The sequence below is a fragment of the Chelmon rostratus genome, chromosome 11 (assembly GCF_017976325.1).
Source record: "Chelmon rostratus isolate fCheRos1 chromosome 11, fCheRos1.pri, whole genome shotgun sequence".
Lineage (NCBI taxonomy): Eukaryota > Metazoa > Chordata > Actinopteri > Chaetodontiformes > Chaetodontidae > Chelmon > Chelmon rostratus.
Window position 1 is genome coordinate 8,002,830 of NC_055668.1, and position 14,032 is coordinate 8,016,861.

The 14,032-nt window shown below is 42.2% G+C and overlaps 1 protein-coding gene across 2 annotated transcripts in view; it reads right to left on the reverse strand.

The window, feature by feature from the left end:
• Positions 1-11,647, reverse strand: part of zmp:0000000755 (phosphofurin acidic cluster sorting protein 2) — a 47,977-nt gene extending 36,330 nt beyond the window's left edge. For both annotated transcript variants that reach the window (XM_041947250.1, XM_041947249.1), the window contains exon 1: positions 11,351-11,647. In XM_041947250.1, the coding sequence (XP_041803184.1) occupies positions 11,351-11,556 (206 nt within the window). In that variant the 5' untranslated portion in view covers positions 11,557-11,647. The remainder of the gene's footprint in view (positions 1-11,350) is intronic.
• Positions 11,648-14,032: the final 2,385 nt, after the last annotated feature.

Sequence of the window (14,032 nt, forward strand, 5' to 3'; positions counted from 1 at the left end):
ACGTTTATCAACTTCTGTCAAAAATGAGCCAAAAATTAGAAACATAACCTTAAATCTTCTATAGTTGACAATGAACAGTGAACATTTCATATCGGACATTAATTCTCATAATGCAAAACAACAGATGGTGTGCACTCATTAATCAGAGCACAATACAAAATATTTTGTAATGACATGCGTTAAGCCTGGCCAGAAGTCATGTGATTAAGCTAAACAGACCCCATACAATGATATGCACACTCAGACTTCAATCTATTGAACATCAAACACTAAACTCCAGTAGGCTTGATAGGTAAAAACTGCAGCACACTCGTCCTGAATTCACATTAGTAACTATGGATTGTGATGTTGCTACGTTTTAAGCAAACATCTCAATCTTGTCCTGTAGCATAATCCACAGGGTGGGAGGTATTTCTTATTGGAAGTTCTTACATGCACTAAAAAAGCCTCCGCTCTCCATCTGTATGCTCGCTGTGTTCCAACATGGCTACATGCACAACTTCCACATAGACACAGGAAGAAAAAGCACACTCTACGCACAAATTCAAACCCATCATGGTCAATTTTCAGTGTTTTTACAATGTAGTTATTATAAGGATCAATTGTAAGGGCCCCCAGGTAGCTCACCTGGTGCAGCGTGCGCCCCATGTAGCATGTGACCTGAATTTGGTCGTGAGCTGCAATAGAGCGATTTAGTGCAGCGGAAGGCAGGACAGGTGTCACCACTCAGGTATGAAACAAACCCTGAGGGACATGTTACGAAAAGAAAAATAGATTGGGGAGCAGATAAACCGGTTATTTCCAAGAATGTGAGAGACGAGGATGTAATAGCTGCACTCATATCTGTCATAATACTCTGTAATATGGTCTTAGTGAACTCTGTGGTCATGAGGCTGCACAGAGCTGTGGTAGAATCTGACTGTTGTCGGGATTACCAGCACTTTTTATGTAATACTAGACAGGGCTGGGGCATTAGAGCTCAGCGCCAGATTTTGTTTCCGTTCGGTGATTTGAGCTAGTGCTTTCCATCGAACACCCATTTGAAAAAAGATTTATATCTGTGAAGTGTGAATCAGCGGTTTGACCAGTGTGCTCTTGTTGTGTGGGTGGTTTGGTAGAATCCTTCAGAGACTTTTCTCAGATAATGAAGGGTATGCTAGCAAGTGTGCATGTTTTGTATTGAGATATATGGGGCAGAAGAAAAAGCCTCGTTTGAGGCTATGCAAAAAATGCAAAGCTTGCTGTTCAGTGACACAAGGAAAGGCAAGAATGTGGTGAACCTGTCTCCATATTTTATCATCAAGTCAAGCACAAGCTGTGTAAAATAGCTTCTCCCGGTTCTACTGGCACAAAGTGAAAGGAACAGACAAAGTTCTCTTTAATGTAATATATGATAATACAATGATAACACAACCCAGTGACAAAGTTTGTAAGTCAGATATCACAGAATTCAACATGCGCTCTCCCCTTTAAAAAAAATGTTTCTAGATGTGCAAGCACCCATTGAGCTTCATCAGACTACCTTTTGCTTCTTTCTCAACTCTTCAGCCTCATTGATACCAATCAAATATACAAGCCCTTGCTGCATTCATACCTCACTGATCTGACAATCATTGTCAGGGACTCAGTGTATGGCTGTCATCCTTTGTTACAGATTTTGCTGTGCTAAACAGCTCTTTTGTTCAGCCCTGAACACAAACTGATGAGGTCAGCAGGCCCGTGTTTGTAGTGGCCACGCAAGACAAGATCAGACCAGACGTGACATGTTTACGGGCAAAATCAGAGCCAAAGCAAGACATCCAAACCAGATCAGCCACGGTACGTCGTAACAGAGGTAACATGACAGACGATATCTCCCTAGCATGCATAATGATGAGATTATTGTTTATTATACAGTGCATCCTCTTAATAAAGGAAGGTCTTCGAGTTCATGCCTGCTGCATCCAATTACTTCAAACTGAGTCTAGAGTAACTAGTCCCACAGATACAGGTGAATCCTGTGAGGGTCACAGCCCCTGACAAGGTTATGACTGAGCTTTAAAATCCTATTAAGGTGGACGGTCTGGAACGTTCCTTTGCCTGGAGTCTACTAGCAGGATCAAAAGCTCAAGAGCAAAGCCTTGTTTAAAACAATCTCTCCGTCTAGCCTACCCATCAGGAAAGTTCAAACACCTGAAAGAAGAAAGCAATTGCTTGAGAAAAAAGAATATAAAAATGATACATGGGTATTTATTTATAGGGTTATACAGTCTAAACACACTGTGAAGCCATTACCCTGTCAATTTAAACTGTGGAGAACAGTTACTTTGTTGCCAGAGATGGATGAATAATAGTGGTACATAATGATCATTTTGCTCAATAGTGAGCAGAATAACTGTGATTATCATTTTAGCTATTGTTGTGCAGCCCTTCTAACTAAAAAATACTTGGAATTCCAAAACAGCATGAATAAATGAAAATGTGCAGACTATGTCAGAGATCAGTATTTATAGCTGGCACAGCTTATGTAAGCTTTTTCAAAAAAATCACCAGATATTTCATGTTAGCCCTGATGAAAGGGATGGATGGGCAAGGATGAAAATACATTCAGGACCCCTGGGAGCTTTTCCACATTAAAAACGCATCTTGGCTAAAACCTAGTTATTAAAGATTAACACATATTTATTGACTATAAGTAATTCCACTCAGCTTGTTAGAAGGTGTGATACTGAGTAAAACGAGGTTTTGCCTTTTTGTTAACTTTACACTGTGCTGACATTTCATCAAAAGGATCTATTCAGTTTTTCTATACATATTTCATACTGCCATATGGTGCCTCTGATTAGCATCAGACAGGATCGAGTCTGCTGTTCAACTCTTGCAGCCAACACAATCATATCTCCCTTTCTTCTGTCATGACTGATCACAGATTTCACAAAAAGATAGACCTGACACCCTCAGTCTCGTCTGCCCATACACAAAGATGAAGACTGTACCCTAAATGAGGATACTGATTAGAAAACGCCGCTTTAGTTAGCAATATAGATGCATTGTTGGGCTTTTTCAGTGCTACTGACACTAACTGCACCGCAGCGGACAAACCCTTCACAACTGTGTTCTGACTCAAAACTGTTTTCTGCAATGCAGACAACACTTCCAGAAAGAAAAATGAAGGGCCACTACGAACTGGGAATTGTGCAATCAATACATGTACAGTGGTCTGCATCAGCAAATGTGCTCGAGCTTCCCAGAAGGAGGGGCGCTTAATAAACAAGCAATGCATGTGCGTACTGTTGTAATATCCACCAATGCTGCTGATTTCACAACTGGTGCGTGTATTCATACTGTTTTGGCAGTATTATTTGAAATGAACAATGGCAGCCCAAAAGTGCTTCCTAACGACTGCTCCTCCCCTGACGCAAGTTCCCCTGGTTCAAAGTGTCCAAATGACTAATGTATCTAACATATCCAACCTTTCTACATACAGGGAGACTCTGTAGAGATGGACAGCGTTCTTGCAGCATGGCAGACTGAAACACAGTTGAAGGGGTAAAATTAACTCCAGTCTTTCCGAAACTTTTAGAGGCTGGGTTTCTGGATAAGCCTCATGAGGCCAGTATGCGCCCTCCAAACTGCTTGTCGATTGGTCGACAACTTCAGAAACTTTCCGGGACTGGATAAGATCCCCCTGTCTGTGTCCAAACATTTCTGTAACTTTTTTTTCAGACAATTCCGTCATTCACTTCCACGTCATGATTGGTCAGCATGCATGTAGAGGTGAGAAATGATTTTTACATCCTTGACACAACTATTTCCTTGACTTCTTGCGTTTACAACCAAGTGCATTTTCTCATAATCTTACATGCAATTGGACTCACGGCCAGTGGAGTCGCCTCCTGCTGGCACTTCTGCATTGCCTTCACTTTTCAGATCACCTGTATCTGCTATTTATACACTCTATGGATTTAAAATTAGCCTAGAACTGAGCCTAACTTCTGTCCATGAGGCCATCAAAACCCTTAGAGTTTCTGCACAGAAGACCAAAAGAGTGGCACAAATGTAGTGCGGGCTAATTGAGCAAAGGCACATGGAGAGAAAGAGGACTCCAGACAGTTCAGCCTCCTTAATCTGTGATTAGACAAATGGGCAGGGCATACAGCTCAACACTATTTGAGAGTTGACACTCTAGGGACTGTTATGTCTTCAACTAGACAGTAAATTTAGCCTCGAGAAGGGCAAAAAACTATTTGACTCAGTGGGATAAACATAACGACATATAGCTTCTGTTTGTTTACAAGAGCAGACAGTGCTAGAATGTAACACAGGATCTCTCGCTGCCATCATGACAAAGCTTCGTGTTTTCAGATGGTCCGTCATGTGCACTCATTCATCCACGCTACCGTGTTTTGTATCTGAAATAATGGTCTCTGTGTTGCTGCTGGCACATACAGCTCAGGAAATGCCTGAATGGGAGAGGTGGGAAATAAGTAGAGAAAAAACAAGAGAGAAATATGAGTTGAGAGACATTGTCCCCAATGTGCTTATTTTGACAGGATCCTCCCTGTGTCAGGGAACAGTTTCCTTGCCTCACTTGTTGGATCAGGAAGTTGGATCTCTTCACCAGCAGAGACCCCAGTATCCACCCACACAAGTATCTGGCCTTTCTCACATTCTGAGGTCCAGGCAGGGGGAAACAAACATTTCTTCCCTTTGTGAGGAATTCAACATGAGCATTCAGCACATGCCCGTTTACTGTGAAGCTCCGGGGCCAGTTCGGCAAAACTTTTCAGCGGGGTGAGCTATCAGCAGCTCCGATCCTGACCCCCTCCCCTCCCAGAGTGCAGGTTGTTGGTCAACAACAGAATACAAAAGGGGGCTGAGGACGGAGCAAAGCAGCCTGGCTTCAGCTGCACCAGCAGCTCTCTAGTTGCCAGGAATGTGAAACGTTTCCCAAGGAAATTCCTCCTCCTCCAGGAAGACATGGAAGGAAACCAAGAGAATTTTGACACATTTCAGGCAGTGGGAGTGAGCATGAAAAAGAGGGGAGTGAAGGTGCTGATTGGTCTACTGCTAGCAAGTGTGTGAACAGCATGATGGCGCATACAGTCATGCAATGTTTCCAAAACCTATGAATGTATTTTAAGAAGGACTTACAAATAATTAGCATTTTAATTCTCTATAATCTTAATAGAGGAAATGCCATTAAAAAGCAAATACATTAAACTCTAAACTCATCATTACTTTTACTTCTAGCTGTAACCTATCAATGAGTCTGATCTTTTGAACTGAAATCATCTACAATGGAGAATTTTTGTTAAACTACAGTCAGGGTGTCTTCCCAAGCTCCAGTCCCTGAAATCAAATGCTTTTATTGTAGCATGGCTCTAGGGCAGTAACACAATGCTGATTAACTCTGAATGAAACTCATGCTCCAACTAAGGAACAGTGACTGGATTACTCTTGCGTCATATACGCAATTTAGCGTTAAAAATCTTCATCGAGAACGATCACAGAGAACAGAGAAATGACAAGCTGACATGGTCCTGGAGAGAGAGCAGCTGTTTGACTTTGACATCACAGTGACACAGACTGCGTCTGTGCATCAGATGTCTGCTGGTGTCGCTGAACAAAGATTGTAAACATGACGCAGCCGGACAAGAAGTGCTGTGTCACAATCCTGAAGGGCGCTGGAGATGGCTGGTGAGCCTTGTTTATGAGTGCAAAAGGAAGCAGAGGATTAAGCTGACAGTGTCTGTGTGCAGCATCAGATTACCAGCTCTATTTTTCCTGTTATGAAATCAGATTACTGCAGCTCCCCTGCTAGGAGAAACAATATCCAAGTCTTGAGATGGTGGGGTTATCGAAGAGGTGAAAGGGGAAAGTAAGCTCATATTATCTGACAAACAGGCCTCCTTCATTTGTCTCCTCATTTAATTTCAGGTTTCAGGGTTTCCACTAGAGGTCCAACAGAGGATTTCAAAAGGCAGATATAATAATGATAGTTTGGAGCAGGAAAAAGCTGAAATCTGAAAAACAAATGAAAAAATAAATGTCCTATAACAATAATAACAATAATAATAAATATAAAGGCCTTTTGGACACTCCAAGCATCTGTACCTTAACAACACAGGTAAACACACATTAAAATCTAAGCAGCGGCAAGCCAATCATCTGTGATTTTTTTTGTTTTTTTCAGTATCTTATTTTTAAGATACTTTTTATAACTACGGGGGAAAAGGACACGGACTCAAACAATTTTTGTGGGGGAAACCCTAGGTTTCATCTCAGGTTTAAAAATGAAGACACAGAGAATTAGATGTTAAATGAAAGAGATTAAGGCCAGGGAGGATACCGGAGATTGCACGCTAACAATTCCAACTTGGGGATTTAATAAATGGCTGTGTGCATCACAGCATAAGGGATATATAAAGACTTAGGGCTGACAGCTTCATCTGCACTGACCTAGAACAAAGAAGAAACAATAACGTTGCTCCAGTCCAGGCCTGACTTTGTTTCTGTTTATCCTCCTTATTTGCTGACATACACGGCAAACATCAATTCAATACACCATACAGAACTGGGACAGAAGAAACAAACATCTGAACAGAGCTTACAAAGTACACTCAATTACTATCTAGACACGGCTCTGCCACTCACCAGAGAATCGGGTCATCTTGGGACTCACATGAATCAAACAGCCAGAGAGACGGATGCTCTGCTCGACCAAAATAAACGTCAGAGGAAAAGACGGAAGATTTTTTTTTTAGCTTGTGGGAAAACCTTTGAGATATCATAACTTTCTGAACCAAGGCAGTGAAACTTTAAAAGACAGATACAAGGAAAAATATTCATGGATTGAAAATGTCATGCAAAAATATTTCCAGCTCTTCACTCAATGACCAAAATAAGATAACATTTATTTTGAAATCCTGTAAACTGGTAACAGGTGTCGAACAACCTCCCTACCATTTTGGAAACAATGGTCCCTGGAGAGCTTCTGTGGCAAACATGACCACATCGCTTGGTTGCTCCCATCATGTTAGTAAAGAGGGTAAAGGTCACAACATTTGACCCTGAGTTGTAAAAGATTTTTGAACTTGGTAAGATGCCAACCCTCTCATGCTTCGACACATTCTTTATTGTTAGTAGATAAACATAGCACTATGTTGACCTCTGCATTAGTGTCATTCCTGCAAATACCACATCGTTCCCTCAACAAATGCCTGCCTTGCCATAAATGAAGTGAGGTATCAGGCAAACAGTCAACGAAAGTCATAATAGCCACCAAAGCATTGGAAACCATTTAGATCATCAACATGGCATTAAGCCTGGGTAGCGCTGTCAAAAATCTACATTTTTCAGTGCACATCGATTCTGAATATTATCCTCAATGCTCATTTTCCACAGCATTGAGTACCAGATGTGCTTCCTCATTCTCTCACCTCTCTGACAGCAAGTTGACACACACACACCACTGCAGTGCCCACACAGCCCCACCTCCTATCACTCACTTCTTGTCTCATTCACTCCTTTTGAATATAGCCTAATAATATTAAGCAATAGCTCACAGCAGGCCTTGGCATATTGCAGATTTTGTTGGGTGTCAGTTGATTCAAGATAAGTAAGTGCAGAGCCTCCGCAACCAGTTCTGATTGACAAAGAATAAAGCAGAAGTGCATTTTGGAAATACTTTGCATTTGATGCAAATGAACGAGAAGAGGCTAAGGATACAAGTAAGCTTATATGCAAGCGATGCTACAGAGCAGTGCTAACGAAAAGTGATGACAAAGCAAATTTTACAAAGCACCTGAATGGCCGACATGTCGACCTCTATAAAAAAGTTTGAGAGGCTGGTGACAGCTCCAATTTCAACTTCACTAATGCAACAAACAACATGGCCAAGAACACTGTTGTTAGTAAGCATGTCATCCTATTGTTGGACCAACGGTCATTTGTAATTCTCAAAGCTAAACTAATCCCCCTCAGAACTCTCAGGCCTGAGGAATCTCAGAGTGCAGTTTCACTTGATAGCCAAATACGTTGACTGTGGTCAGAAGTAAATTAACTTAGATACTGTTGTGTTTAACACACACACAGTGCTATTAATTCGACTTAATTTCATATCTTAGTCAATAAGACGTTCAGTTCTTTTTATTTTGTTTTTATCTTTTATTAAAATCTAAAACTTTATGCCCTCAATGTTGCATCAAATTTTCCCCATGGTATCAAAAATCAGTATTTTTTCAAGGTACTGTGTCAAAGTTAGAAATTCCAGTATCGTGACAACACTAAGCATAGATAAACTTACTGCTATATATTCTCTTCAACTTCCTCTAACATGCATACAAGTCTTATCTTTTCAAAGAAATTCTTGAATTAATCCTGCAGTCAGGACAGACAAACATCTCAGGAGCCACCTTGTGCATTTTATCTCTTAGCTGTCTTAGGTTACTCAGCAACATTGCCACAAGCATTAGCTAGTAATTTGTTGAGCGTAAAATGGGGAAAAGGTGTGGTGAACCCTTCCCGCTCCCACTACTTTAGGAGATGGTCAACACAAGAACAAAAAACTCAGCATATAAGAAATAAGATGCAACACCAAAACTACATGGTATAAGAAACACTGGATGGTGGCAGAATGGCAGACAGTACAGGAAAAAATACAATGCTAGTCCAACTGTTCCAACAGGCCTGTAATGATGGCGCTGTCACACCACTGTCTGACGGGTATAAAATACTGTATCACCTACAGCAATAAAATTGTATATGCTATCTTATGGTTGCAATTAGATATAATAAGTAATCGATAATAAGAAGTGAGAAGAGCAAAAGGCTCCTTGTGCAAAAAACAGATCCTGGCAGTAAGGAAGGTAAAAAAAACAAGCTAGTATATGTTTTTGGTGGCTCATTGCCATAGGTGTGACAAAAACAAAACTGAAAGGACCCACAATCCCGTGATGACAGGGCGCACAAGAGCTGACACCATATTTTCCATTGTGAATAAAATATTTTCCCCTAAGCCTGACGTTCAGCGGGGCTGCAGGGCTTAGGAGAATCCATTTTTTAAAATACAAGTCTTATTAATGAAAAACAGCCATATGTGGTGTGTTTGAATGCAACAATACAAAACAGTCAATTGCTACCAGCCCTATGCCCTCATGTGAAACCACGCCACTTAGCTGGACACCCACATTTGCTAAAGGCTAGTGGAGGAGCAAACAGCTGCACAAAGAATGGCCCAACCCCTGAAAGAATGCCAAGGCAGAATCCCCAAAACAGTCCCTGGGTTGGGCTCCACGCGATCCCTTTCACACCAGTCTAAGATTGAAGACATAAGGCAGAAAACAGGCTTGGCAGACTACTTTGCAAAATGTCGTGAGAACTGCAACTCCAAATCATCATGTTATACAAGAATTACAACAAGGCTTTTTAGCCTAAATAAACAACTGTGTCAGACATCATTGTCTACATAACGTTTGCTGCTTTACATGCCAGATCTAACCAACGCTCCCAGTTATCAACAAAGACTTGTGTCAGGCAGCTACTGCAGCCTTATGCTGAACAATGACTGGTAAACATTGACTCTACGCCTCATCAATAATCCATCATCATCCTCATCCTTATCCATCTTTAATACAGCACCTTGTATGTCATCCACCATAGTGAGCAAGCGCATAGTGTGGGGGCGGAGATGTGGGAAATCAATGTACCATGTATGGCAGACTCTATAAATGCACTGACATGTCTCTTGCTATGGGATACAGAAGCATGCTCACTTGAGACTTATGTCAGAACACAACACTTGTATTTGCTCTTTTTGTGCCCAAGAAAAGACCGCTAAGATCTCAGGCACTTCACTGCAGACAAACATCAATGATCTTATAGCTCTGGTCATGGAATATGTGAGCTTAAGGTCATGAAAAGTAACTGTCCTTTCCAGAGCTAAAATAAAAATAATAGAATCATACTTTTCAGAAGTAGAACTAGAATAAAATGGGTAGTGAGCTGTGGAAAAATGGAGCTAGGCTGCCACTTCAAACTCTCACTCCAGTTGGCTCCAAATCAGCTGAGCTGCCACAGACAAAACAGAATTGGAATGATCTCCATCGCTGTACATTATCAATGTTTTCCACATGCTGTGACTCCATTGACACTTGCATACCCTCATGCAGGCAGTAAAGAGGCAGCAGGCAAACACACACACACAGGAATCGACTGTGGAGGAAACCCTCCCCTTGCAAGCCCACTTCTCTCCCAATGAGTGGAACAGATCTAGGTCAAAGCTGATTAATGTGCCCACAGCTCCCGGGAGGTTTCTGGTCAGGTGGCAGCAATGCCTGCTCACTGACGATGAATACTAATGCAGAGTATTACGGACTATTGCTGCTCCACTCGACATTAAATGGGAGTCATCAGAATAACATGAAGACAGGGCGGATGGCGGCGAGTGAATTTGCAAACACGGAAAGTGACAATCACAACAGTTGACTCTCTCCTTGCGCCAGCTGCTGTGTCAACACTACGAGTTGTTGTGTTTGTGCTGGTCTGGTGGCTGTGAGAGAGCAGCTAGCCAACGCTGAGCTACACGGGGGGGTATCTGAACATGAAGCACAAAACAGCCAACGACACATGATCGCGAATATGGTGCGGCTTTCAAATGGCCAGCCAGCTGCTGAACTGCCCATTTGCCCAAACAACTAATGTGACACAGTGCGGCTACAGGACGAAAAGGATGCCTGCTACTTGGGCGGACGGCATCTGTGTCACTGTATTTATAGATAGTTTTGTTTTTATTAGGCGGCATGCATTCCGCAAACCAGTTCAAGCAGAGGCCCGCATGGACAAAAGGGAAAAGAATATCTGCAAAGCTTTAACAACCTCGCCACAAAGCAGAAGATGAGCTGCAGCAACCGTTCTGACCGTTAAACTAGTTAGCTCAACTTTTGTTAACGCTAGCTAGTTATCATAACGGTCGGCATAAGATTGACACAACACCGCTTACACACTTCCAAGTCTACAATATTGCTGTACATTGCGCAATTAAGCATTGGCCATTTTAGCTAAGCGCATCTTTATTCAGAAAGAAACATTATTTTGCGTAAAATGCTTTTAGCAGGAAACATGAGAGGAACTCGACCATCAGTGCTATTTGCTAGGTAGCTTTAGCATTAGCCACCTTGCTAGTTAGCTTGCCCGTAAGCAACCCAACACTGTTTTGGAAATGTGTGGCAGCTCGTCTCTCTCGCCTAACGTTACAGTCAACGAGGGCGTTGTTTGTCAGACGTTAGTCTAATGCTTATCAGGCGTCACGGTGATTTGTAAACATTGTGGTTTGTGGCATTTTACGCTAACACAACAATGTTAACGTTACCTCGGAACGCAGCTTGGGGATGATCGGTCTATCTCCCAGGTCGCAAAGAGGTTCATGGGTACAGGCATGCTGCCGGAGCCCAGGACCACAGCCCCGGCTAGCGCTCCAGTCGGGAGGGTTGTCGGTGCTGGTCCACCGCCGCCGCCGCTGCTCGGGTTCAGGAAAGCGGCCCGGACGCCTCCTCTCTCTACAGCCGCCGCCATCATCACCTCCACTGCTTGGGGAGCAGCTCTAGCTATGTGTCGGACAAACGCGGGAGCCGCTGAACTCTGCTGCCTGCTCCTGCTCCTCCAGACTCGCAGCTCCTCTACACTGACTGGAGATGCTGATAGGCGGGGCGGGGCATGTCACTACTGATAGGGGGCAGTACGCCCCTGCTTCCAGGGTGGGACATCCACAGCCTGACTGTTAACCAACCGAGCGCTAAACCAAAGTGTGGAAATAGGTCCGGCTGTGTGAGCCAATTCTTAACCAAGCCTCAAAGCGCATAGCTCTACTCGTTTTACATGTGTTCCTGTAAAGACACAGGACGCACACATGACAGGAAAAGTATTTCTCACTGGCTATTATAGACAGTGACGTTACAGGAAATTATCAGCTAGGTAATTAGCTTTTTGTAGCTCATCTCCACTTTTCCATCATTTCTGTTTGCTGAATGCATGGAATGAGCATGGAAAGAATTAAATTGGTTTTGCTTACATAAATAATTTTATACATAGCTCAGGTAAAACAAAAAAGGACATCAATTCAAAATGGAAAAGGTTTTTAAAATTGTGACCACATGTGCATTATAGTTTTTTTTTGTGTCATTGCTCATTATTTGAGTGGCTGTAAATGCTCTCTGTTGGCTCATGTAAGCTGCTGTGGAGAGGCAGGCCCACATACGCTGCAGTGGAAATATACTGTAGAGGCTCTTCAAACTGGTCACTGTGACCAGGGACAACTTCGACACTGTGATGTTTCAGTCAAAACTTGTGTTTTGACTTTGGTTAGTGTCATACATGTACACAATAAACACATATATTTTGGCTTTGGTACCACTAACCATTCAAGTCTGTTAAAGTAAAGATGGTTTCACAGTAAACTTTCAGGTGGGCAGGCTTTGGTAATAACTCCACGTTATTCATGATTTGTCATCAGTCTGTGATCACATAATGACACCTTGATTCAGGCATTGTTCTCATGTTGTGAAACCCATTGACTGTAACTGTGACTAAGGGCTCAAATAAAGCTGACTTGACTTGACATGCTCAGTAGGGTTGGGTAATGACTGTGACAGCCTGTTTAAACCGACTGGAATAAAATACTTCCTGATTTTAAAAATGTGTGTTTTGCACAATGACCTACATATCAAGTCATCATTGTTGGCAGGTTCACCATTGCGTCATAGACTTTTTCAACTGTTGAGACTTTCAATAGGGAAGTAAACCATTTGCATGCACCACAACTCACATGGTCACACAAAGGTGAAATACGCTATTAAAAGTATACGCTCAGCAGTTTGTTGCAGTCTCATGGGATAAATTGTTGCCAATGCAAAGCATGCTGTGAGTGTAAGAAATCTAATCTGTCATCGTTAGGCAGCACTTAATCTCCCGGACCAAAACACTGGCAGCATCCCCTGGGGTTGTTAGTAATGATGGTGACAATCATCAGAAAATGTAAAAATTTGACAACCCTTGGCTATTCCCTTTTCTAACAATGTATTTCACAATATTAGGTTAATGTACAATTCATCAGTATATTTATGGCAAGGTGAGGTAAGGCAATTTCAATATACACAGCATTTCTTATAAAGTGTGGAAAACTCAGTGTGCCTTAGATAAAACTGAAATGAAAGCTAGATGCCAGATAATCTATTTTGTATGAATTAGAGTATTCTTAAAGAGGGAAGCACTGACTTTTCTTATTATACTAAGATGTCTGGATATGAAGACCAGAGTTTTTTTTTTCAGCATAAATCTGCAGTGTATGTTGGCCTCCCTCTGATATTCATAATTTTACCACCATTCTCTGCCCTCTGAGTAATCACAAAAAATAAATGGATAATGGAGGGATGGACAATGGATTAAATGATTAATGAAGGAAGCTGTGGAGTGCGTCGCCACCTAGTGTTCAAAAATAGCGCTACAACAAAATGTAAAACATGAAGCACTTGCACGCTGTGATTCATCCAATAGATGGCAGAATGTCTGCATTTTCTGGTAGGATATTACAAGATCAATCCCCCCCACCTCTCTCTTTCTGTTTGTTGCTCTTCTCCCTCCGCCCCCCCTTACTCTCCCCTCTTGATTGAACCCCCCACTCTGTATAAGCGTGAGTGGGTGGTGCATATATTGTGACACTGTGTCACCATTGATGTTTCCACAACACAACAGTCTGACACTTTATAAGGCAGCCTTTCACCTTTATTGAATTCTGGAGAAGAGAATGAAATACCCAAGCATCACTTTGCCACATAACACCTGCTCAGTGGCAGGCATCCTCCCACAAAATCAAAGAAATTGCTCGCATTCTAAGATCAAGTGAAGAAAGGGCTGGAGCTAAGAGGAGACTGCTAGTGCCGATGTTTTGGAAAGGTTGCAGGGCATTTCCTGTTATTAAAGTCAGCGGAGTGTCTGTCTGAAAGACAGTGAGCACTGCAATGCATCTCACCTACCTCAACATATAGGCAGCAAACAA